Source organism: Sylvia atricapilla, chromosome 8 (genome assembly GCF_009819655.1).
Source record: "Sylvia atricapilla isolate bSylAtr1 chromosome 8, bSylAtr1.pri, whole genome shotgun sequence".
Taxonomy (NCBI): domain Eukaryota; kingdom Metazoa; phylum Chordata; class Aves; order Passeriformes; family Sylviidae; genus Sylvia; species Sylvia atricapilla.
This window is the reverse complement of record NC_089147.1, coordinates 1141643-1168188: the sequence shown is the minus strand read 5'-3', so window position 1 is coordinate 1168188 and position 26546 is coordinate 1141643. Positions and strand designations below refer to the sequence as shown.

The 26546-nt window shown below is 48.6% G+C and overlaps 1 protein-coding gene and 2 long non-coding RNA genes across 5 annotated transcripts in view; all 3 read right to left on the bottom strand.

The window, feature by feature from the left end:
* Positions 1-340: 340 nt before the first annotated feature.
* The window catches only part of LOC136363943 (uncharacterized), a 181320-nt gene continuing 155114 nt past the window's right edge, over positions 341-26546 (bottom strand). The window contains exon 2 of the long non-coding RNA XR_010744090.1: positions 341-430. This is a non-coding gene — a long non-coding RNA (uncharacterized lncRNA). The remainder of the gene's footprint in view (positions 431-26546) is intronic.
* Positions 13266-20150, bottom strand: LOC136363941 (uncharacterized protein C10orf143 homolog). 3 transcript variants are annotated; one of them, XM_066323412.1, is made up of 6 exons: positions 20028-20150; positions 16341-16475; positions 16088-16153; positions 14994-15308; positions 14516-14704; positions 13266-14391 (listed from the first exon to the last, which is right to left on the bottom strand). In XM_066323412.1, the coding sequence occupies exons 1-4, from the start codon at positions 20094-20096 to the stop codon at positions 15279-15281; spliced, it is 300 nt and encodes a 99-aa protein (XP_066179509.1). In that variant the 5' UTR covers positions 20097-20150; the 3' UTR covers positions 13266-14391; positions 14516-14704; positions 14994-15278. The 3 variants fall into 3 exon arrangements, with proteins under 3 accessions (XP_066179509.1, XP_066179508.1, XP_066179510.1); XM_066323411.1 differs by having other exon boundaries at positions 14341-14443; positions 14516-14740; positions 15133-15308; XM_066323413.1 differs by lacking the exons at positions 13266-14391; positions 14516-14704 and adding an exon at positions 14750-14865 and having other exon boundaries at positions 15081-15308.
* LOC136363942 (uncharacterized) lies at positions 24518-25864 on the bottom strand. The gene is made up of 2 exons (XR_010744089.1): positions 25531-25864; positions 24518-24881 (listed from the first exon to the last, which is right to left on the bottom strand). It is a non-coding gene; the product is annotated as an uncharacterized lncRNA (long non-coding RNA).

Genomic DNA, 26546 nt, shown 5'->3' with positions numbered 1-26546 from the left:
TTGGGGTAAAAAAGTTGAAATCACCTCAAAAATCTGCTAAGGGGAAAGTGGCAGAGCTGCTCTGTGACCCCAATGCTTGATAGTTAATATGGAAAAAGTTATAATCACTAATTTGTCCCGATTTTAACTCTTATTTCAATGTCTGTTTAATTTTTTTCTCTTTTTTTTTTTCTTCTTTTTTTTTTTTTTTTTTTTTTTTTTTGGGTTTTTTTTTTTTTTTTTTTGTTTTTTTGTTTTTTTGTTTTTTGTTTTCTTGGTTTTGGGGGTTTTTTTGTGTGTGGGGGTGTTTTTTTGGTTTTTGGCGGCTTTTTTGTTTGTTTGTTTTTTGGGTTTTTTTGGGTTTGTTTGTGTGGTTTTTTTTTTTTTTTTTTTTTTTTTTTTTTTTTATTTTTTTTTTTTTTTAATTTTTTTTTTTTTTTTTTTTTTTTTACTTTTTTTCCCCGGATTTTGTAGCAACAAGGGGTGATCCAACAGATTTACAATAGTCGGTGTTTATCACCCTTCCAGAGGCGTTAAGTGGCTATAAATGCATATGAAATATCTGCGGCGGATGCCTCGCCTGCTCAGCAATGTGTTCTTCCTACGTTCCCTAATTGCTAGCAGGAAAAAAAGAGGAGGAATTTGTTTACCAGCTTCCTGCATAATCTTCAGACATCTGGAGCTGCGAGGTCTGCATGGCGTTCCTGGGGGACACAAAATACATCAAGGACAATTAGACAACCGGGGAGCCGCAGCCGAGAGGGAATTTCCCATCCCTGGGAAAAAGGCTCCGAGCAAACCCCTGCACCCAGTCACCCTCCCTGCGCTCCCCTGCTCTTCCTCCTCTCCCTGACAAGTTTGTTCCTTCTCCTTTTATCATCCTGCCAGGGATGGCAGTGGTTGGACTTGATCATCTTTGAGGGTTTTGGGTCGTTTTGGATTTTTTTTTCCTTCCCTAAATTCTTTTCCTGACCGGCAGGTTTCCATCATCTCCAGGTGTCTTGGCCTTATCCCTGTGTGAGTTTTCCCCAAAGCAGGGATGGCACCCTGAGGAAAAGTGATTTTGGTGGAAATACAATCGCTGTCTGTGCCTTTTAAAGGCGTTTAGGCTTTTTTTTTTTTTAGGGAGTTGTAAATAGCTGGTGACCACCCTGATGTGTGAGCCCTCGCTTCTGGCTCATGTCACACACCTGAAGGGACAAACTCCTTCTTGAGGGTTCCTCTGGGCTCCTGAGGAAAAAAAAAAATAAAAATCCCTCAAAAATCCCGGGATTGCCATATGAGCACCAGGGAGCAGCAGTCCCCGTGGGGCTGCTCCTCATCTGTGCCACAGATGGGTTATTGATGATTTTCTGTTTCTTATTTAACAGCTTGAGATCAGCAGAGAGAGACTGTGTGCTTTGATTGAAATCAGCCAAGGAACTGCTTTTAATCATGATTTAAATCTGGGGAAGAAAAAAAAATTAAAAAAAAGTGAGAAAGGTTGGTTTAAGTAATTGATTTTTAAATTTGCTTTGCATTTGGGTTTTTTTTCAGTTGCCTAAATAAAGGTCCGTCCCCTTTGGGGGTGTCCTGGAACCAAAATTCTCTTTGTAACACATTAGGGCCAAAGACCACGTGGTTTCCACTTGTGTATTTCGTGAACATATTTTAATTTCATTTTTTACACAAACCCCACTTATCTGCTGTATTTTTATTCCTTTTGTTGTTGTTGCCTGTGTTTTATAATTCCTGGTCTCAGGCTATGGCAGGAGGTGACTGGAAGGCTGCCAGGGGACACTTTTTCCTGGAGATAATACTTCTTGTTCAACACAGACGTGAGCAAAGATGCTGAAATATATTTGACAGCAGGGCAGGAGGTTGGGGCAGCCTTTGGGAGCACCCAGGGCAGGGGATTTGGGAAGGGCTGGGGGTCCCTGAGCCACCTGACAGCCCCAGGAACCCCCCAGGAACGCCCCTGATGCTCTGCTTTGTAGAATTAGCAGAATTCTCACATTTTTGGGCAAAGACATGGGTCCAAATCCAGCTTGGACAGGGCTTGGAGCAGCCTGGGACAGGGGAAGGTGTCCCTGGGCATGGCAGGGGTGACACTGGCTGGGATTTAAGGTCCCTTCCCACCCAAACCAGGCTGGGATTCTGGGATTCAGTTGGAACCATGAGCAACAGGGAGGGGAACACAAGGGAACCCCTTGGAGCAGCCACAAATGGTTAATTCATGGTTTATTTAATTTAATTTATCCCCCTCCACTTCTGAGAAGTCCTTCTGGGCAAGATGGTGCCAGGATGGGTTGAGGCAGGTTTTGGGATGGATTGGGGTGGGTTTTGGGTGGGTTTTGGGTGGCGTTTGGGGTGGGTTTGGGGTGGGTTTTGGGATGGATTGGGGTGGGTTTTGGGATAGGTTGAGGCAGGTTTTGGGATGGAATGGGGTGAGGTTTTGGATTGGGGTGGGTTTGGGTGGGTTTTGGGGTGGGTTTGGGTGGGTTTAGGTGGGTTTTGGGATGGATTGGGGTGGGTTTTGGGATAGGTTGAGGCAGGTTTTGGGATGGAATGGGGTGGGGTTTTGGATTGGGGTGGGTTTGGATGGGTTTTGGGATCGGTTAAGGCAGGTTTTGGGATGGATTGGGGTGGGGTTTTGGATTGGGGTGGGTTTGGGGTGTGTTTAGGTAGGTTTTGGAATGGATTGGGGTGGGGTTTTGGATTGGGGTGGGTTTGGATGGGTTTTGGGATCAGTTGAGGCAGGTTTTGGGATGGATTGGGATGGGATTTTGGATTGGGGTGGGTTTCCATGGAAGGTTTGCCTGTGGATGTTCCCACTGGAGAGCAGGAAGCTGAGTGACTGCTGAGGCCAGATGACTCTTGTGAACTCATGGGGCTGATTCCAACCCTGCTGCTGCTCTTCTGCCCCCTCTGCCCCCTCTGGTCCATGTCCTATGGAGATTGGGGATTCTGGAATGGTCTCCCTGAGGAGCTGATGGAGTCACATCCCTGCCTGTGTTTAAACCCAGCCTGGATGTGGCACTCAGCGCCGTGCTTAGTCCAGCAGTTAGGGCTGCCTTGGTCTGGGTGATCCTGAAGCTCTCCAGCCTGGTGATCCTGTGGATTCCCACGGCTGGCGCTGCCCGTGGAGGATCCGGCCCCAGGGCAGTGCCCCGGGGTGGGTGAGCCGTGCCAGGAGCACTGGCTGCTCTCCTGAAGGGCTGATCCATACCCGAGCCCACCTTTAGCTGCTGCAGGGGTCACTCTGGGAGCTCTCCCTGCAGACAAACACACCATGGCCGGGTTGGAATCACGGATCCCGCAGGGGAAACACGGGACACGGGACACGGGACACAGGCAGGTGGCCGAGGAGACACGTCTGGAGCTGGCAGGACTCAGGAGTCATCCCCAAGCTGCAGCCCTCCATCCCCTGGCTGCGGGGACAGCCCAGCTCCCTGCAGGATTCCCAGTGCTGTGGGCTGGGGGTGGACACTGGATGGACACAGGGCTGGTGGGATGGACACAGGGAATGGCGGGATGGACACAGGGGACAGTGGGATGGACACAGGGGACACAGGGATGGACACAAGGGACACAGGGATGGACACAGGGGACGGTGGGATGGACAGAGTGGATGGTGGGATGGACACAGGGGATGGTGGGATGGACACAGGGGATAGTGGGATGGACACAGGGATGGTGGGATGGACACAGGGATGGTGGGATAGACACAGGGAATGGTGGGATGGACACAGGGGATGGTGGGATGGACACAGGGATGGTGGGATGGACACAGGGATGGTGGGATGGACACAGGAGACAGTGGGATGGACACAGGGGACGGTGGGATGGATGCAGGGATGCTCGGTATGGATGCAGAGGATACTCGGGATGGATACAGGGGATGGTCAGTATGGACATAGGGGATGGTGGGATGGATGGATACAGGGGATGCTCGGGATGGATACACGGGATATTCGGGATGGATGGATACAGGGGATGCTCGGGATGGATACACGGGATATTCGGGATGGATGGATACAGGGGATGCTCGGGATGGATACACGGGATACTCGGGATGGATGGATACAGGGGATGCTCGGGATGGATACACGGGATACTCGGGATGGATGCATGCAGGGGCTGCAGCAAATAGAGCTGTTCAGGCAGATGCGAGCCCAGGTAGCCGCAGGGCCGAGCTCGGCTCCACGAGCAGTGCTGGAGCTCCTTCCTGTGGTGGCAGGGATGAGTTACCGGCTGTGGAGCGCCAGCCTGGAGTCGGGAAGCAGCCTGGGAATGCGGATCCATCCTCGGGGAGAGCAGCAGCCCCGTGGGCTGGGCAGGAGTGACCCCTGGACAGCGCTCAGGGACACTCCAGCCCTGGAGGTGCGGTCAGCTCAGACAGCCTTATGGTCACCGCCGGCGTGTTCCTGAAATAATGGGATTTCCTTACTCCTGCCACACACACAGGAAGGGTCAGGCCGGTTTGGGGGTGCGAAAATGGAGCAGGGATGGCACATCCAGCTGTGCCTGGCCCCGGCACTGGGGCAGCTTTGGGGTGGGCAGCTCTGGGGAGCCCCTGCCCAGCCCCAGGCACAGGGAGGGATGGGCAGAGCCCTGGGGGCTGCCCTGGCCACAGGGCGAGTAAGAATTCTCAAATTCTGAAGATGCAGACCTTCAGAAGAGCAGAATTTGGACCTTAATGTTCGTTTGATGCGTTTTTTGCACGCAAAGAAGTTTAAATTTGCCAACTTTGAGCAGTTTGCAAATGAGTCCATCAGTGTGGTGTTATTAGGTTTATAGTCCCGAGGTCAGTGCCAGGCATTGGGAAAGCACAGAGAACATTCTTTATACTGTTAGACAAAGTCAAGGAATTCAGAAAACAGACAGTCAAAACCAAGCCAGATTTGTAATCACCCTCAGCAGTCTTTTTAGGAGAGGTAATTACCAAAATAATCGACGGGCATGGATGGGATTATTAATGACAGCCTGGAATATCCAGCCCTACCTGGCACAGAGCAGCTGGGGGAAGGAAAGAGCAGCTCTGGAAGGGCAGAGCTCACACTTGGAGGTTGTTGTCTCAGCTGAGGAGCTCTGAGGGGAGCAGCAAGCCGCAGCCTGGGCCAGGTGGGGATTCTGAACCCAGCACTTCCCTACGCCACACTCTGCTTTGGCACTTTCTGCTCTGAAGAAACGAAATAGAAGTTATTAATGAATTCCTTTTAATATGAGCATTTACATGCGTCAAGCTGGGTGAAATTCAGGCTCAGGTGGAAAAACATCCAGGCTGCGTTTCCACAGGGACGGGACACTGAGGAGGGGCACGGGTGGGAGGCTGCACAGGCTTCCCTGGGTCCGAGCTGACATCAATTCCTGCGTGGACAGGGCTGGGAGCAGCCTGGCACAGCAGGAGGTGCTCTGCCCATGGCAGGGGTGGGAACTGGATGGGCTTTGAGGTCCTTTTCCAACGCCACTGTTCTGGGATTCTGTGACGTCCGTGGTGATGCTCCCCAGCTCCTCCGCGCTCGCCCAGCCCCACCTGCCAAAGAGACGAGCAGCAAACCTGCTGTAGAGAGAAAATCGAGCTGTGGAGGTGCAGCAGGTCCAGCTGCAGCTCCCTGAACCCCGCTGGGCCTTCATCCAGGGCCGGGCTCTGCGCTGAGAGCGGAGGGAGGAGAGCAGGGCTGGGAGGAGGTGGCAGCAAACCCCTTCCACACTTCTGGAACAGGAGCAGCGGGAATAAAACGCCACTTTTCTGGCACTAATGAACGTGTGGCAGTGCAGGAATAGCTCTGTGCCCATAGGAAGTCTGGATTTTCAGCTACTGTTTAAGTTCCTTTTCTTCTAAAAGTGCTGGTGAGGCTCACTCCTGTCATCCACTTCCTCTTACAACCGCCGCCGACTTCAAAGGAAATCCTGCCGGCAAAATAGCTACAGAATTGTGTCAGGAGTTTATTTGCTCCCAAGATTAGATAATTAATGAAGATAGAATATTAAAATTACATTTACATAAAGCTAAGGGTAATCTTAAAGCGTTCTATTATTTTGTAAATGACCCGAAGTTTGTAGCGCATTTATAATGATCAATCAGGACAAGAGGCCTCTCAAATGAGGAAGTGCAATTTATAATCTCACTTTCCTTCATTATTTATTCATCCTTTGCTGTTGAATCATCTCCTTTACAAAACCTGAAATGCCACGGAGCTCTCTTTTACCTGCCCCTGTTATTCCAGGAGGAAAACCCAACTTTTGTGTTTGAGTCAGTCCCGATCACGTTGTGAGGTGAGCTCCACATGGATCCTTTCCTTGGGCGCAGTTAGGCTGAAATTCACACAATTCCTCACTGGTTTGGGCTGGAAGGGACACTAAAGCTCATCTTTTTCCACCCCTGCCATGGCAGGGACACCTCCCACTGTCCCAATGTCCAGCCTGGCCTTGGGCACTGCCAGGGATCCAGGGGCAGCCACAGCTGCTCTGGGAATTCCATCCCCACCCTGCCAGGGAACAATTCCTGCCCAGATCCCACCCAGCCCTGCCCTCCTTCAGCTGAAGGCCACAAATGCCAAATTTAATATTATTAAAAAGCAGAACTTCTGCTGCCTGGCTTTCCCTTCAGGCTCAAGCTTTGTTACACCGAAATTCCTAAAGATGTAGTGATGGTCAAACCTGACATTTTCTATTTTCACCATAAACCCATGGAAATGTCGACTCCTTTCCACTCTGGCACTGCGTTTGTGGCAGTGCCCTGAACGATTGCCGCTGTATGAACTCATTGTTCTGCTCCTTTCAAGCAAATCTCTCACCCAGCAGAGCTTTATTTAAATCCACTGCGCATTTCTGGGTGCAGCAATTTCCCACCCCCCACACCGAGGAGGAATTTTCAGCACACAGAGTGGGCTGCCCCTGGATCCCTGAAGTGCCCAGGGCCAGGCTGGAGCAGCCTGGGACAGTGGGAGGTGTCTCTGCCATGGCAGGGGTGGCACTGGAGGGGATTTGGGATCCATTCCAACCCAAACCATTCCAAGATTTTATTCCAGGCTTGGTGTGCTCTCAGTGGGCACCAAGAGCTCAGGAGGATCCCCCCAAGGGAATCAGGTCCTTAACCCCAAGGCTGCTCCAGGAGCGCTCCCTCATCCCAAGCAGGAGCAATAAGAGCCCCAAGTTCCTTGGTGCAAGAGCCCAAACCTGACCCACCCCGCTGCTCTTCAGCACTGGGAGCAACACTGGGGTCAAGAAATGACTGAGAAAATCTTCCATCCCCTTCCCTAAATGAACTGATTTGCTGCACACAGGGACTGAGAAAGCAAAGTTTGGACAGGACAGGATTTTGTGACTCAGCTTTTACCAGAACTGGAACGACTTCAACAGGATGCTCAGCACAAGTGAAATAACCCTGGCCATAAACCCAGCCAGAAAACTGGGAATGTTATTTACTAACTGCCCTAAATTACCCAATCTTCAGTGAAACAGCCTCCCTTCACCAAATAACTCACACCAGCTCTTTCCCTTCCCTTACTGACTCTTTTAAAAAACACTCAGAATCCTTTTCATTCTCAGCTTTACACATTTTTCCTTCTCAAAAATGCACATTTTAGAACTTCCCAGGCTCTTTCCTTGCTGAGCTCCTGAGTCAGGGACTGAGGCACCTGGCACTTGCTGGGAGTTGAGTTCAGAGAACTGAACTTTTATTTAAAGGCTTTTTTATGTTCAGGACTGAAACAAAGCAGTGTCCTGTTGGTGCAGGGAGTGCTCAGGGCTTGGGATGGATTCCTGCCCCTCTCCTTGTGCCTGTGAAGATGAGGGTGGTGAGGATGAAGGCTGCTGCTCAGGAGGGCATTCACGAGCCCAGGGAGGATTTGGGGGGATGTTCACTGTGTGGTTTCAGCTGAGGAGCTGTCATGGAATATTCACATTGCACTGAGCTCTTGTTGCTCCCAGGGCACAGACAAGCCTGGCTGACAAAAGGAGAGGTGTGTTGACACCTCTGAATTAATTAATTACCTCCTAATTAATAAATTAGGATTCAAGTTGTGGCTGCTGCTGGATCCCTGGGCTGTCCAAGGCCAGGCTGGAGCAGCCTGGGACAGTGGAAAGTGTCCAGGGTGGGCTTTGAGCCCCCTTCCTGCTGGAGCCCTGGGCACTGAGAATTCCCGATTTCTGTGCTCACAGGCACTGACCCCCAGCAAACACTGCAGTGACCTGAGGGCTTGGAAAAGGCTCCAAAATCGAGTGACAGCCCTGGGATTGTGAGTGAGGAGTTAAATAGAACTGTGGGATATCACAGGGTGCAAAACTCAGAGTTTAAGGGTTCAGAATACAGTAATATAGATATAAAGCCAGATGGAGGTTTTAGGGCAGAGGCTAAATCCTTCTTTTTCACCTTTTCCTCCATGGCTCTGGGTGGTGTTTTGTAATTGGACAGAAAAATCCTCATTGTGGGCCAGGGGTGGTCGGTTATTGGGTTAAAAGTCAAAATAATTTAAGTGTCATTTCATAATTGGACAGTTTGTTCTTAAAAGGCCTTGAAAAGAGTTAGAGACAGAGCCATTATTCACTTTGTGAGCCAGAACTCCCAGCTTGTGAGACTGCGACATGGGTAAGAATTCAAAAACATCTGATCCCAACACAAAACGTCTCTCAAGCTTTTAATCCCCGCTCTAACAGGACAAGGAGACAAAAAGCCACACCTTCCCACCCAAACCAATTTGGGATTCCATGTAATTAAGAGGCAAATGTTAATGGTTTGAGGGGGAAAAGCTTCCCAAGGAGCTGGATGGAGTCTGAGCGTGGCTGGGCTGGGAACAGGGGAAAGGGAAAGGAAGGACAGCACAAATTTGGTGTCCAAGGGCTGACAGAATTTCGCTGCTCAGTGACCAGGGAGCCTGCTCAGAGCCATCAGTGACCAGCACGAGGGGACAGCCCAGTGGGGGAGAGAGATTCCAGGTGGAATCTGCACCTGGGGGAACCTCACACGAGCACTGCCTCCACACAGGAGGAAAATCCTTTGTGTTCCTGTAGGTGCCTGTTCCATCTGCAGCCTTCCCCAAACTTCACAAGGCCCCTCACTGTGCAATTACAGGAGGATTTTAGTCTGATTATACATTAAAAACTCCCCTCTCCAAAGAAACTCAAAGATCAGAGACATTTCCTTTCAAGTGTTACGCTGAAATGTGAACGCTCCCGCTGCTTATTACAAACTGTTTCTGCAAGGCACCGTGGAACTCTCAGACTTGATGCTTTTTATTGTTGGAGTTGTTTTCTTTTCTCTACAAATCCGAGCATTTTGCCTCCAAACCCTTCTTTTTTATGGAATTGTTCTTGGGGAAGTTTTAGTCACAGCTTGAGCAGGATGCACAGTCACAAGCCACTGCTGTGGGTACATTAACAGGACCAGGAGAATCACAACCAAACACAAAACAAATGACATGTTTGTCCTTCAGCTGGGTGAAAATGGGAATGCAAAGTCTGGAGTCTTATTTCTCCTGATCCCCATGATTCTCTAATCTTATCAAATATACATTCCCCTATTCCAAGGCAGCCTGACAAAGCAGCTTGCTAGAAATAAGTTGCATTAGATTGTGTAGAGCACATTTTCCTAGGAAATCCAATTTCACAATCATGTTCTGGTGACATTTAGCCATTGCTTAGAGCAGCAAAGGGTTCCTTGGGTATTTGAAACTGTGGCAGCGGGAGCAGGGCAGGGATTGTCCCCCTGTGCCACCACAGGGACCTCGAGGGCTGCGTCCAGCTCTGAGTCCTCACTCCAGGAGAGCCCTGGAGGGGCTGGAGCGTGGCCAGGACAGGGAACAGAGCTGGGAAAGGGCTGGAGAATTCCTGAGGGAGCTGGGAAGGGGCTGGAGAATTCCTGATGGAGCTGGGAAGGGGCTGAGCCTGGAGCAAAGGAGCTCAGGGGGGACCTGGTGGCTCTGCACAAGTCCCTGCCAGGAGGGGACAGGTCGGGCTGTGCTCCCAGGGCACAGGGACAGGAGCAGAGGGAACGGCCTCAGGCTGGGCCAGGGCAGGCTCAGGGTGGGCAGCAGCAGGAATTTCCCCAGGGAAAGGGAGCTCAGGCCTTGGCAGTGCCCAGGGAGGTTTGGATCCCATCCCTGGAGTGTCCCAGGAATTCCTGGGGTGACACTCAGGGCTCTGTGTGACAGGGTGGGGACAGTCACAGGGGGACTCCCTGGGCTGGGAGGGATTTTCCAACCTCATTTCTGGGATCCTGAAGCCCAGAATCCCAAAGGCTCTTCCCAAAAGGGCATCTCCATCCAACCCAAGCCCCAGCAGCAGAGGTGTCCCTGCCCCAGCCCCTTCTGGCAGGGAACTTTTCCTGTTCCCCCACAGCTCCAAACCCCTCACAGCACCAACAGAAAAGGAGCCCTGAAAGTCCTTAAAATCTCATTTTTGCATATTGGGGTAAAAATTCTTCCTGGAAAGGGAGCTCAGGCCTTGGCAGTGCCCAGGGAGGTTTGGATCCCCATCCCTGGAGGTGTCCCAGGAATTCCTGGAGGTGGCACTGAGAGCTCTGGGCTGGGGACAGGGTGGGGATGAGGCACAGGGCTTTTCCCACCCCAGGGATCCTGGCCATTCCTTCCCCCAGAGCCTGCTCCTCCCGGGCTGTAAAGCAGGAAAGGATCACTCCCCACTGAAGATGCCCAGACTCCAGAGGCACAGCTGCAGAGGGAGCCGAGGCTGCCCCTGTTTGTCTGGGAGTGGAGGTGCCTCCAGGTCCATAAATCTGTATGCGGTAGTAGGGGTTCTCTACCAGCAATTCATTTTAATTATGTGAGACATAAAAAGACCACCTACAGATGAGACAATACAGCTGTAAGATTCTCAAGGTTACTACGGGGAATACTTCATAACTGAAGTATGTTTTCCCCGAGGAGTTCGACTACCATTTGATTTAATTTTTAATTTTTACATTTTAATCAAAAATAGATCAAATGGTGGTGTTCTCCCCGGGGACCCATACTTCAGATATGAAGCAGTCCATGTTCCTTTTAAATATGTAAAGCTGCCATTTATGTATAACTCATGAATGACACCCCGTGTTGCAAGCAAATATCACACGGCGATTTCGGGATTGTCGCAGTAACAACCCCGTAATATCCCACAATAATCACACACAGATATCCCCAGCTGCCTCCACAGGGCCAGCAGCACCACGGGGAGGCCCTGGGAGCTGATCCTGCCCGTCCTGGGGGGAAGGAAGAGCCCCTTGGATGGAGGAGGAGATGATCCCATGGGATGGAGAAGCAGAGCAGGAGCTGGGCTTGGAAAAAGGGTCAGGAACAGCAGAGCCAAGGCCAGCTCTTTCCAGCCTTGGGAAAAGGCTGGGCAGGGATTTGGGATGAGGGCTGGAGGGACAGGACACAAGGAATGGCTTCTCACTGCACTGCCCTGGCTTGTCTGTGCCCTGGGAGCAACAAGAGCTCAGTGCAATGTGAATATTCCATGACAACCACACAGTGAACATCCCCCCAAATCCTCCCTGGGCTCGTGAACACCCTCCTGAGCAGCAGCCTTCATCCTCACCACCCTCATCTTCACAGGCACAAGGAGAGGGGCAGGAATCCATCCCAAGCCCTGAGCACTCCCTGCACCAACAGGACACTGCTTTGTTTCAGTCCTGAACATAAAAAAGCCTTTAAAGAAAAGTTCAGTTCTCTGAACTCAACAACTCCCAGGAGGTGCCAGGTGCCTCAGTCCCTGACTCAGGAGCTCAGCAAGGAAAGAGCCTGGGAAGTTCTAAAATGTGCATTTTTGAGAAGGAAAAATGTGTAAAGCTGAGAAGGAAAAGGATTCTGAGTGGTTTTTAAAAGAGTCAGTAAGGAAAGGGAAAGAGCTGGTGTGAGTTATTTGGTGAAGGGAGGGCTGGATGGGATTTGGGGCAGGAATTGTTCCCTGGCAGGGTGGGCAGGGCTGGATGGGATCTGGGGCAGGAATTGTTCCCTGGCAGGGTGGGCAGGGCTGGCACAGGGTGCCCAGAGCAGCCCCTGGACCCCTGGCAGTGCCCAAGGCCAGGCTGGACACTGGTTTTGGAGCAGCCTGGGACAGTGGGAGGTGTCCCTGCCATGGCAGGGGTGGCACTGGGGGGGATTTGGGGTCAGAATCAGAATCACCAGGTTGGATGAGACCTCCAGGATCATCCAGTCCATCCCAACCCTGACCTCAACTAAACCCTGGCCCCGAGTGCCACATCCAGCCTTTGTTTAAACACACCCAGGGATGGTGAATCCACTTCCTCCCTGGACATTCCAATACTTTATCACCCTTCCTGTAAAAAAACTTCTCCCAACCCCAACTGTTGTGGGATTCTGTGACAAGAAACAGCCTCAGGCTGGGCCAGGGGAGGTTCAGGTTGGATATTGGGAAAATTCCTTCCTGGAAAAGGCTGGGCTGAGTGCCCATCTCTGGGGGGATGTCACAGCCCTGTGCATGTGGCACTTGGGGACATGGGCAGTGGTGGCCTTGGCAATGGTTGGACTCGATGCTCTGAGAGCCTTTTCCAACCTGAACAATTCTGGGATTCTGTTGCATCTTCCTGGGATTTTATTTTAATTATTTTTTTCTGCATTTTTAAACATTGTGGCCACTGTTGTTTTTTTTTTTTTTTTTTTACTTCCTTGAGAAGAGAGGAACAACTGAGGAAATTCTTTCCTTCCTCTTCCTTTGGAACAACTGAGGAAGAAGGGAGAGGACAGGCTGAGTGCTGATGCCCCCAGGGCTGGGGGAGCTGCTGATCCCTTGTCACCTTGTCCCCAAGGCACCTGTCACCAGTGGGAAATGTGGGAGAGGAGCAACAAAAGCTGCAGGTCCCAACCTCTTCAATGCCCAGCTCCTGCTCACAGCACCCAGCCTGGACACCCAGGGATGCTGAGTGGAAGTCTGATGTGGGAGGAAATGCCCAGTGTGAGCGTTAAATCGTTAATTATCTGTGGTAATCAAGGCAAAGGCAGAGTTATTTCTGTGTGACTGTGGATCACACCACACTCCCAGGAGAGCTGCTGAGGTTGGAAGCAACTAATTTAGACATAAACAGCACGGATTTTTAAACCTATTCAATAAATTATAGTATTTAAAATAAACAAAAATAAATTTAAATATATTAACTGGAGTCATTTCAACAGGCAAGTCTTGGCTTGTCAGATGCAGGTTGCTTTTAAACCCCACTTATCCCAATATTTTGGTTTTTCCATCTTGTTTTTTTGGCAGCCAAGATGCCAAGTGGACTTGGAATTGCCATCAAATTAATAAAGTGAGCAACTAAACCTCCTACAAAGATTTTACAGGACATAAACAAGGCATTTCTTCCTCTCATCAGAGGTTTTATTTACCTTTATTCCTCAGTGTCCTGAGGAATCATTCCTGGAATAACACAACCAGACAATCCCACGCTGCAGCCAAAGTGGTGTTTAATGCTCCTGCTTTTGTAAGGAACAATTTACAAAATACAAAGTTAAAAATAAGATTTAGATCCTTTAAACCTGAATTAAAAACAGGCCAGGGGCCTTTTTCTCTATATACAGGTAAATAAAGCATCACTCTGGTCATTCTGTGTACAAACCACAGCAGTAGGAAATGCAAAGTTGATATAGTTTTTCATCAAGAAAACAGAATTTCAGAGTTCTGCAAGGCATACAAAAATAACTCTGTGGTTCCACTGCAGATTTGACACAAATCTGCTTTCAAGGAATATTCACTGCCCCAGCCTGTGCCAGCTCCATGATCCTGGAAAATCCTAAAATAAATTACAAACCCATCTATTTAAAAAAAAAAACCAAACAGGTATCACTATTAAAAGCCTTCAGTGGAGCAGACAATTAAACTGCAATTTATTCCCAGCCTGACTGATTGAAAAAAAAAAAAAAAGCCCTGCTGGAAAACAGGGAGCAAAGAATCACATGGGAGAGGGAAAAGTTCCCTTGGAAATTTATCCAGCAGCAGGAATAAAAAATATTTTTCTTTGGGAATAAAAAAAATCAGGGTTGATGAGGTGTCAGTGAGGAGTTAAATGTGGTTTTATCCAGCTGCAGAGGCCAGGGAAGAGTTTAGGAGCTGCTCTACCCAGGAGAACTCCAGGGAGCAGCTCCAGGGCTTCCACATGGGGATAATTCCCAGGGAATGGAAGTGAAATGTGAATTTATCCAGGTCCAGGGCAGGCAGATCCCAGCCCAGAGCAGCTCTGGCTGCCCCTGGATGTGTCCCAGGCCAGGCTGGAGCAGCCTGGGACTGTGGGAGGTGGAGCTGGAGGAGCTTTAGGTCCTTTCCAGCCCAAAGCAGGCTGGAATTCTGTCAGTCCTGGGAATGAGAACAGTCACCTCTGCACTGATCCCCTTCTTGGGGCTCATTCCCAGCACAGATGGGAGTCCACTGAGCTACCTGAACATGAAATCAGCCTTTTCTTCTCTTCTGAAACAAATTCTGAGCCACCTGAACATGAAATCAGCCTTTTGTTGTCATTTCTAGACAATTTCTGAGCAACCTAAAACATTCAATCAGCCCTTTCGTCTCTTTTTAGACAATTTTTGTCCTTTTTAGACAAATTCTGAGCTACCTGAACATGAAATCAGCTTTTTCTTCTCCTCTAAAACAAATTCTGAGCTACCTAAAACATTCAGTGTTTTCTTGTCTTTCTAGACAAATTTTTGTCCTTTTTAGAAAACTTTTGAGCTACTTAAAAGAATCAATCAGCCTTTTTCTTGTCTTTTTAAATAAATTCTGAGCTACCTAAAGATGAAATCAGCTTTTTCTTGTCCTTTTTAGACAAATTCTGAGCTACCTGAAACATTCAATCTGCCCTTTCTTCTCTTTTTAGACAATTTTTGTCCTTTTTAGAAAAAATTTGAGCTACTTAAAAGAATCAATCAGCCTTTTTCTTGTCCTTTTAGACAAATTCTGAGCTACCTGAACATGAAATCAGTTTTTTCTTGTCCTTTTTAGACAAATTCTGAGTTACCTAAAACATTCAGCCTTTTCTTGTCTTTCTACACAAATTTTTTTCCTTTTTAGAAAAATTTTGAGCTCCTTAAAACAATCAATCAGCCTTTTTAAATAAATTCTGAGCTACCTAAAACATCCAATCAGCCTTTCCCTATCTTTTTAAATAAATTCTGAGCTACCTAAAGATGAAATCAGCTTTTCCTTGTCCTTTTTAGACAATTTCTGAGCTACCTGAGGAGCAGCAGCGTTTTGAAGAGGTGGAAAATTGCAGCCAATCGTGCCCTGAGTGGCCCCAGGGTGTGCTGAGGCAGGATCCAGGATCCATCCCGGGGATCCCAGCAGGGAATCAGAGCTGCTCCTCTTCCCCATCTCCATTTCTAGAAGTGCAGGATGTGACTGAAGTGGCCCTGGAATGAGGAAATGTCAGGTCATTGCAAAGCAGCTTGTTTTTTCAGTTCTTCAGTTTCAAATTTTATTTTAAAACCCTGAGTACCATCACAAATATTCCCTTTTTCTTTCTTTTTTTTTTTTTTTTTTAATTTTTTTCCCTCTCCAGGGATGAGTGGAAATAAATTAACACAATCAAGTGTCTGCTCAGTCACAGCTCCTGATGGAAACTTTGCCTTTAGTTCCATAAATCAGATTTTGCTATGAACATCCAGCATTTCCTCACACCTCTCCTCATTTTGCCTCTGGAAGGAGAAAATATTTTCAAGGCTGTACCTACTCCTTGGAAAGGAAATACCCAATTACAGAAAAAAAAAAAAAAACAAAAAAAAACAGGAGCTAGAATAAGATTCCTGAATATTCTGTTATTCAGAATTTAAAATATTCCTGAATGTTTTGTTATGATGCAGGAAATCAAGCACAATTAAAATTGGGGTGGAGGAAGTGTTATGTTATTGTTTCTTTCAGTTACTTCCCAAATTCTGCTTTTTAGAGAGAAATTGAAAATCATGTTGAGAATCTCCAGATTTTCCAACTGCTGCTTGGAAAAATTAATTAGTGCTCTGCTGAAATGCTGAATCCATCTCCTTTATTTCTAATTTCCATGCTTTATTCCTGAGCAATGCAATCGTGGAGGTTATAAACTTCACATTTTCTGGATCTAATATTGGGGAACAAGTGGCAATCTGTTTTTTTTTATTTTATTTTTGTCCCCAAAAAAGCAGATTCCCACACTTACAGATTCTCCAGCTACACATCTCGGGCAGGGCTGGGAAGTGCCTTTGCTGCCATGATTTTCCAAAATCTGAGGAACAAAATCAGACACAAATTAGTAAAAAAAAAAAAATTAAAATAATAAAATAATTAAAAAACAGGGTAATTGTTTGCAGCTTTATCATAAAAAAATATTTGAAAAGTAAAAAAAAAAAAAATCATAAAAATGTATTTGAGAAGCGATTTTGTAACAAACCCAGAGGACAGTGGGAACTCACCACGGAATTCTGCTTTGTCTTTGCAGCCCAGGGAGCAGAGTCAGGGAGGAATTTCTGCCTGGAATCCAGATCCATGGCACAATCCAGGAGCTGGGCCTCCCGTGGGATGGTGTCCAGCACTCTGCACACTCTCTTCTGCAACATCCAAAGGCAAGATTTACACCCCTGGGCAAGGCACAGCACCCCAGACTCTCCGGATTTTCCTGCCTGTGCCTCCCAAGGAGCCCACAGCCATTGGGAAGAACAGCAAATTCATCACGGGCTGTGAGGAATTAGGCTGAGAGTTGGGAATTCTGCATCTCCCACCCTCCATAAATCCCCCTGGGAAAAGGCAGCCTCCACTCCAGCAGGAGTTGGGATGAGGTGTTGCTTTTTTATCTTCTGTTCTGTCAGAGTGGGAATTCAATGTGTAAGATGGTGTTTCCTGTTTGGACTCGTGTTTATTGATCCTTCTCTCTGTTACAGTCTCACAAGCTGGGAGCCCTACAGCACTCCTGGCTAACAAAGTGAAAAGTGGCCTCCAGCTCTTTATTCACAAGGCATTTTGAGCACAAATTGTCCAATTAACAAATGACACCTAAACTGTTTTTACTTTTAGCCCAATAACCAAACATTCGTGGTCTGCAATGGAGATTTTTCTATCCAATTACAAAACCCCACCCAGAGCCATGGAGGAAAAGGTGAAAGAAGAAGAACTCAGCCTATGCCCTAAAACCTTCATATATATACAAACCTCTTGCTTTATATCTACATTACTGTATTCTGAACCTTTAAACTCTGAGCTTCCACCCTGTGATATCCCACACTTCTATCCAAACTCCACACCCACAATCCCAGGGCTGTCACTCTATTTTGGAGCTTTTTCCAAGCCCTCAGGTCACTGCAGTGTTTGCTGGGGGGTCAGTGCCTGTGAGCACAGAAATCTGGAATTCTCAGTGCCCAGGGCTCCAGCAATGGGAATTATCAAAGGAACAGGGCAGGGGAGTTGTGTGGGATGAGGGATTGAATCCAGGGAACAGAAGCCAGTGATGGGAACATCTCTGGAGATGGGGTTTGTGTCCTTGCTGGACATTGGCACCTTTTCCCAGCTTCCCAGCGCTGCACAATCCATTCACATCTCCTGGAGCTCTGCCCTGAGCTCTGGATGTCCCGGGAAGCCAAAGGCTGAGCTGAGTCCCCCCAGTGCTGAGTGACCCCTCACAAGACCAGGGATTCCCCAAAACCCTGCTCTGAGCACCACTCTGGGAACTGGGGAGGTTCAGCTGCAAATCCACATGGAAAACACCAACTGGAAACCTTCAGAAGAACGTCCCTGGCCTGTGACTGCCCATGGAAAGGGAGGGTGACCCAAATCCCAGCAGCAAATTAACACAATCGTGGGAATTACAAAACTGACACAGATTTAGGGCCTGAATTCCAGAGATGCTCACACAACTTGGGACATTTTTTTTTTTTTTGCCAAACAAACTCTGTTGAAGGGATCCCAAGATCCCATCTCTTTGTCCAGCACGATATTTCCCAGGAAGGAGATGTGCTGGCACAGAACTAACAGGCTACTGAAAGCACAGAAACGAAATTGAAAGTTGGAATAAGTTCTGGAAAACCAAAAATGGATCAATGCACCAGGAACATCAGTGGGAAAGAGCTGAGATGGGATGACCAGGAAGGGAGGCAGGATAGCAGGATGGGAAGGGAATCCCAAAAGTGAAATATGGGCTGTAGTAAGGAAGGGAAAAATGGAATAAAAGTCTGGGGAGGGCCTTTAAAATCCCTGAGATTGGCTCCCAGTGGGAAAACACCCTCTGCCTTTGCTGCTGGAGAACCCCTCCTGTACTGCAGGGAAAGGCAAAGTGCAGCAGAAAAGTGGGAATATGTGTGAGATGTGGGGGAAAAGGGAGAAATCACCCAAGGCCACACACCAGCAGGAGTTTGGCTGATCAGAACAAACTCCAGCCTTTGTTCTGGGGGTTTTGCTTGGTGTCAGTGATGGAGGAGACAAACTCATCACACCAACCCAACCTGGGGGAGCCTCCTGCTCCAGGGAAGACTTCAGCCTCTGGAATTCTGTCTGGGGGAAGAAACAATCACTGCACCAGCTCTGCCTGTGCAGGATCCAGGAATCCTGTGATCTACAGGGATCCTGTGACCCACAGGGATCCAAGAGCTGCTCCAAAGGCAAGCAGGGATTGCATCCAAGCCACTTTTGTTAGGGAATGATCTGCTCCAGGCAGCTGGGATATGAGAAAAGCAGCAGGCAGGGAAATGTCTCTCTGCAGGGAAGTCACTCTCTTATCCAGCTGGAAAGTCCTGGGAAATCCCACTCGTTTTCACTGGCAGGAAAAAGACCTCAGAGATGAAACCAAAGTGGTGCCAAGCCCAGCTCCACTGGGCAGCCAACCTGAAGGAGCTGGGGGAAAAAGTTCTGCTCATTTCTCAGGGTGTTTTTGGTTCAATTTGAAAAGATTTCCTCCAGGTTTCATATGTTCTTGTCATACAATTTCTGCTTTTGGACCCCGTTTTTAAAGCTGGGCTGCCTCGTGTTTGGGGTTCCAACAGGTCCAGTACAGGAATTTAGCTCTCCTGGGATCCCCCAGTGCATTCCTGGGGAATGATGGCCCTGGGGAGATGCTCCTGCCTTTTTTCCCTGGGGAGTGATGGCCCTGGGGAGATGCTCCTGCCTTTTTTTTTTTTTTTTTTTTCCCATGGAAAGACAGCTCTGTTTGGGAAAGCAGAGGGAATGTGAGATCCATGCAAATCCACCTGGCAAACTCTACCTGGAGATCAATTCCAAACCAGGACACACTGGGAGCTGTGGCCTTAAAAATCTGATATTCCTCTAAGTCCAAATGCCTTAAAAATCCAACCTTTCAACCCAAACCAGGCTGGGATTCTGATTCCTCTCTGTCATCTTGGAGCCAGGAGAGCAGAAATATATGGAATTAGTGAGGCTGCCTGGTAAAGAGGGTTTCAGCCAGAAAGAAAAGAAAAATAAAAAGAGGAAAAAAAAGGGGAAAGAACAAAAAGGGAAAAGAAAAAAAAAAAAAAAAAGGGGGGGGGGGAAGAAAAGCAGGGAAAAGAAAAATAAAGGAAAAAAAGGAGAAAAAAAAGTAAAAAGAAAAAAAAAGGAAAAAGAAAAAAAAGGGAAAGAAAAGAAAGGGGAAATAAGTGAAAAGAAAAAAAGGGGAATGAAAAAAGGGAAAGGAAAAAAAAAAAGGGAAACAGTAACCCTAAAAAGGAAGAAAGGAAAAGGAAGAAAGGAAAAAGGGGGAAAACGAAAAATTCAAAAGGAAAAAAAGGAATCAAGAACATAAGTAAAGGAATAAAGGACACAAGAAAGGGATAAGGAAAAAAAAAAGATAAGGAAAAAGGGGAAAAAGAAAACGGGGAAGAGAAAACGCGGGAAAAAAGAAAGAAAGAAAAAAAAAAAAAAAAAAAAAAAAAGGGGGGGGAAAGCAAATTCACGCAGCCTGCTGAGCTCAGCCCCGCTCCCGGGACAGCCGCGACAGTCGCGACACGGCCCGGGAACCACGGCACCGGCCCGGAGCCTGGCCCCGCTGTCCGCTCCCGGTCCCATTCCCGGTTCCATCCCCATTCCCGGTTCCATTCCGGGTCCCATTCCCGTTCCCGTTCCCATTCCCATTCCCGTTCCCATTCCCGTCCCCATCCCCGTCCCCGGTCCCCACTCACACACTCCGGCTCCCCGGCTGCCCCCGGCCCCAGCGCCCCGCGCCGGCCCCTCAGCGGCCCCGCGGCCATGGCGGCACCGGAACGGCCCGGGATCCACCCGGGGATCCACCCCCGGGACCGCCCCGGAACCGCCCCGGAACCGCCCCGGAACCGGCCTGGGACCGCCCCGGGATCCACCCCCAGAACCTCCCTGGGACCGCCCCGGGATCCACCCCGGGATCCACCCCCTGAGCCGCCCCCGGAACCGCCCCGGGATCCGGCCTGGAACCGCCCTGGAACCGCCCCTGGAACACGGCCCTGGACACACGGCCCCGGGACCGGCCTGGGACCGGCCCAGAATCGCCCCGTGATCCACCCCCTGAGCCGCCCCTGGAACCGGCCCGGAACCGGCCTGGAACCGCCCCGGGATCCACCCCGGGATCCACCCCCTGAGCCGCCCCTGGAACCGCCCCGGGACCTCCCTGGAACCAGCCTGGAACCGCCCCTGGAAGACGGCCCTGGACACACGGCCCCGGGACCTCCCCGGGACCGGCCCAGAATCGCCCCGTGATCCATCCCCTGAGCCGCCCATGGAACCTCCCTGGAACCGGCCTGGAACCAGCCTGGAACCGCCCCGGAACCGGCCTGGAACCGCACCCGGGATCCGCTCCTGGATCCACCCTCAGAACCTCCCTGGAATCAGCCCGGAACCGGCCCGGGATCTCTCCGGGATCTCTCCGGGACCGCCCCTGGAACACGGCCCCGGAGCCGCCCCGGTTCTTGTGCCGGTCCCGGCGGGTCTCGGCCGCTCCGCGGGCATCGCTCAGGCTGAGCCCGGCCGGGTCATGGACCGGCCACACCTGGGACGGATCCCGAATCCCCCCAGTGCCACCGGGACACGACAGGGGCAGGGACAGGGACAGGACAGGGACACTCCCACTGTCCCAGCGACACCTCCCACTGTCCCAATGTCCAACCCCAGTGTCCAGCCTGGCCTTGGGCACTGCAGGGATCCAGGGGCAGCCACAGCTGCTCTGGGAATTCCATCCCCACCCTGCCAGGGAACAATTCCTGCCCCAGATCCCATCTCAATCTCCCCACTTTGGGTTTCAAGGCATTCCCCGTGTCCTCCATCCCTCCATCTCTCCAGCTCCCCCAGGCACTGAGATGTCACACTTGGGTCACCCCGGCTCCTTCTCCAGGCTGGACAATCCCGATTTTCCCAGCCTGTCCCAGCGGGAGGAGCTCCGTCCATCTCTAATGAGACATTTCTGCCCTTCCGACTGCACCAGGCAGTTCTGCAGGACAGAATACAGATTATTTGCTGGCATTCGTTCATTCTGGAGCTTATTCTTCACTTATTCCAGCTGTACTTCCAGGAGATGCTCTGTCACATTCCCCGAGTCTGAGAGCGTCTCACAAAAGATAATCCACACATCCTTCTGGGTTTTTTCTTTTTCTTTTTTTTTTTTTTTTTTCCTTTTTTTTTTCATTTAGCACTTGCCATGCCTGATAGCAAACCAACCAAAATCCAGGTAAATGCAGTTTGCAGAACATCCCAAGCCCCTGCAGAGCTGGAACCAAACCCAACCCCAATCCCAAGAAATCAGATTTATTGCATTATTTCCATGCTACTTCCCAATCCCAGCCTGGAGCATCTTCTGTGCCATGCCAGGCTCTGTGACAAGTTTTCCAGTGGCTGGTGAGAACAATGGGATGCACCACAAACATCCTGTGCCACATCCACCTCATCCATCACCCAATTTTAAAGCTTTTGCCCTGGCTTTTTGCAGAGAAATTCCTTTGTACCACCCCAAAGCCCCGTTTTTAGGTTTGGTGTTGTATCCTGAGGAAGAGGACTTACAAGGCTCATTCTCCCCTCAGTTTCCCCCCCCTTTTTCTCCATCCTTTCTCTACTGTTAACTCCCTCATTTCAAGGGCTTCCAGGTGATTGAAAAAGAGAAAAAAAAAATCTCAGAATTATCTGGGTTGGAAGGAACCTTTTGAGTTTTGAGAAGGTCAAGTCCCTTGCTGAAGCAGGATTGTGTCATCAGGGGAAACTTCTAAGGATGGAGATCCCACACTCTGCCCCAGAGTTTGGCCACCCCTACAGAATAAACCCCATTTCCCTGGATTCTTTTTAAACCAAATAAATGGATTTATGAGCCACAAACTCCTCACAGCTTCCCCCCATTCCCTGGCACTCCTTGCTGGAGTGAGAGACAGCCTTGGGATTCACATTAATTACAATTCCAAACCTGTTTGTTCTCTTGCTTTGTGGCCAAAGCTGAATGAGATCTATAGAACTTCAACTGGGCCCTTCATTTTTACCCTTTTCCCAGAGGAAAATATCAGTATTTCCACGGTTCCCCAGTAAAACTCCCCATTATTTTGTTCTGTGTGTCCATTTCCATGACATTTAACCATGAACACTGGTGACCTGCCAGAGCCTTTCCCCAGTGCTCTTACAAAACTGTTTGTTTTTAAATTAAGTTTCATTTCTTCAATTTTTTAAATTTAATTTCTTCATTTAATATCACTTCTAGTTTAATGTCAGAATAAAAAAGGATGCAGCCACATAAGAAAAAGGTTGCCAGGTGTGTTCTGGAGTTACTATTTTTTATTTTACACTGCAATAAATACTATTGGATCAAAACAGAGTGTGGATATATCCTGAATAATTGGCAAGTTCCAGCTACTTCCAACTGGAATTCCAGTCTCATTCCTGTTATGTCTTTATCTATAATATTAATCTATATATTATAGATTATATAGATTAATCTATAATATTAACAGCATTAAGCACCAGGAACTTCCCTGCAAGAAACTGTGGGATGAGGGACTGGAGAGAAGGGGAATCAGGTTAAAACATCGATATTTCAGGGAATTCCCAGCAGGAATGTATCAGACTAACCCTGTGTCCATAGGGAAGGTGCTTTCACTCCTCCAGCTGGGCACTAAAACTAAAAACTAAAACCAGCTGGGCGCTAAAACGTGGAAATGGAACATTTTGGGAAAGTGCCGGTGGGATTTGGGAGCAGTTGGGAGCACCCACCCAACCTCTTCCCTCGGGGGTTTTTCTCTCCAGTTTGGGCTCCACATCCATCCCCTTGGAGCTGCAGGGGAGTGTTGTTATAGGAAATGAAATGAGTGACATGCAGGCAGTCAGGTCTTCAGGGCAAAAAAAAAGAGGGGAGTTTATTTTCTAATTCGATTTATATGGATTTTGGACAATGAGCACGGATTGGAGGATGAAGGCGGACACTGGTCCAACTAAAAGTTCATCGACTATCTCTCCTCAGGAGAGAAATGACAAACAAAAGGGACAATTATATCACTTCGTTTACATGGAAAATCTGTAAAAAAACTCCCACTACAAAAAACACAAACATCAGAAGGCTGCAAAAGCTCAGAGGTGCAGAGGAGCCAGGCTGATTTGTCCCCTGCCTGCTCCACCCCGAGTCCTTGAGGCTTCCCTGGGACGCTGCTGCCAAGGCTCCATATGGGATCCCAGAAATACAGCCCGAGGGCAGGCAGATTGAGCTCTTCCCTGTCTCCCTGGGCCCATCCATTTGGAGCAGCTTTCCCTTCCCAAGGAACCTGCAAAAGGTCTCGGGAACCTCTTTCGGAGGCTGAGGGTTTGATTTACGGGGCAGAGCTGGAGTTGACATCGGCCAACAGAGGGAGGAGATTTATTTCCAGGGGTTCCATCTGTCCCAAGCCTCATTCCAGGAGCAGAACTCAGAGCCTTGGCCTCCCTCCCATAATGTCTGCAGCCAGCCCCTTGGGATTCCCTCTGCTGAATTCCTCCACGGCCAAAATTCACCTCTGGTTGTTGGGAATCACCGGGAACGGGACTGAAACACGGGGAAAAGGATCTCAAATCCCAGAGTGAATCCAGCAGGAATTCCAACCTTTGCCAGGGATGTGATACAGAGGGAACATCCACAGCAAAATTGTGTTTGGTGGGGGACTTCAAAGGCAAAAGGGTTTCTTGTTGGAAAATAGGGATTTGTGGGAATTGTTGGGGAATTCCCTGGTTTAGCCTCACTAAGGGCACAGGGTCTGCTCCTCCCAGCCAGGTGTTTTCCCTGGGGGATTTTATTTGATATGAGCTGGAATCTACAATAAAACTGGGAAATCCTCTCGATAACACACAAGAATTCAGGGTTGAAACAAAATTATTTTCTTCAAAACAAGTATTTTATGAGGGGGGAAAAACCCCACGTCTCTTCCTCGTTTTGTGAGAGAGGAACAGTAATTTTTAAAGGCTCCCAAAACTCAGCAAAATGGGATTAAATCCCAAACATGCTTTTCCTAAAGGCTGCAGTTTCTGGTTATTCCACTGTGTTTCTGTCAGGTTAAAATGTCAGAGAAAATAAACAGAATTAGACTTTCTTTCCTCCATCGACATAATTTCTATCAACTACAATGTATTTATGGAAATGTGTCAGTTTACATTTTTTTTCTTCGTTTTCTTCAAAAATATTTTAGTCTTTAGGAAAAGACAATAAATGGAAATACTAATAATTTATTTTGCAATTATTTGCTTTTCGAGAATTCAGATAAAACACTGTTGATTAAATGTGTCAACATTTTAACACGAGATTTACTCAGACAGTGAAATTTCAGGCTGAAATTTCATGACCCTCTTTTTTTAACAGCGCAGAGCTCAGTGGTTTGGATTAATTTCCGTCTCTTTCTGCATCAGGAGGATTATTGGACAGACCAAAATAAATATTCACTGTTCTTATCCACGCTGCAATTCCCATCACTGGTGTAATCCTGGTTCCAGATTTCTGGGCAGCGAGCTCCAGGGGTGAGAATCTCATTTCACCTTGACAACACCCCGGGGTTTTTTTCCCATGGAATATCCTGGAAAAAAAAAAAACAAAGGAAAATGGGGATTTGTCACCCTGAGCAGCAGCAGGAGAATATCTGGGATATCTGGATGATATTCCAGAGGGTCACTGGTTCCCAGCGCTGTGGGGCAGTGACCAGGGGGGTTGTTGTACTGACACAAGGGGATGGTGGCACCGCTAGCACCTGGGGAGGTGACACCAGGCTGAGGGGGCAGTGACACCCCTGAAGGATGGGATGGCATCCAAAGGGACCTGGACACGCTCCAGAAGTGCCAGGCTGGGACACCTGGGGGTGCTCACCTGGAGAGGAGAAACTCCAGGGAGAGCTCAGAGCCTAAAGGGGCTCCAGGAGAGCTGCAGAGGGACTGGGGACAAGGGCTGGAGGGACAGGACACAGGGAATGGCTTTAAACTGAAAATGGGTAAATTTAGGTGGGATCTGGGCAGGATTGTTCCCTGGGAGGGTGGGGATGGAATTCCCAGAGCAGCTGTGGCTGCCCCTGGATCCCTGGCAGTGTCACCCCAAAAGGATTTTTTCCCCCAGTGTGGAAGAGCCGGCTCCCCACACAGAGTTATGGGATTTATTTCCAGCTCTGCACAAAAAGGGCACTGGGTTGATCCCTCAAACCAGCACACAGCTACCAAACTTGTCACTATTTATACATTTCACTGGCTGCAGGTTACACTATTCCCTTATTCATTAGTGTTCTGTCTTCTCCTTAATGATCCTCTTGTTTCTCAGGGATTCCTGGTGTTCCTCTGCCTTTGGGGTTTTTGGTGTTTCTGGGCCCTCCTCCTGGAATTCCCTGGTTTCCCACTGGGAGCAGACCCAGCACAGCTGGCCACTTCTTTTTATTGCTCTCCTTTTTGTCTCAGGAGCTCTGTCACATGTCCTCGGGGCCAGCGAATTCTGTATTCCCCGTGCCCTTTCCCAGTGGGAATCCTTCTCCTCAAAGCGTGGGAGATGAGCCCAAGGGGAGATGTCAGCGAGGCAATCCCAGCAGCTGGACACCGCTTGGATGTCACATCAGGGTTCAAATCTGGATTAAATCTACTTCTTCACATATTGGAGGTTATACTGGTGTATAAATCCGGATGAGATCTCCTTTCTCCCTGACTGGAGGTCACATCAGTGTTTAAATCTGGATTAAATCTCCTTTCTCACATATTGGAGGTTACATCAGTGTTCAAGTCTGGATTAAATCTCCTTCTTCACATATTGGAGGTCATACCGGTGTATAAATCCGGATGAGATCTCCTTTCTCCCTGACTGGAGGTCATATCAGCATTCAAATCTGGATTAAATCTTCTTTCTCACATATTCGAGGCCACATCAACTTTTAACTCTGGATTAAATCTCGTTCCTCACCAACTGGAGGTCACATCAGGGTTCAAGTCTGGATTAAATCTCCTTTCTCACATATTGGAGGTCACATCAGCTTTTAACTCTGGATTAAATCTCATTCTTCACATAGTGGAGGTCACGTCAGTGTTCAAATCTGGATTAAATCTCTTTCTCAGATATTGGATGTCACATCAGGGTTCAAGTCTGGATTAAATCTCCTTCCTTACATATTGGAGGTCACATCAGTGTATAAATCTGGATTAAATCTCTTCCTCCCACACTGGAGGTCACATCAGTGTATAAATGTGGATTAAATCTCCTCCCTCCCACACTG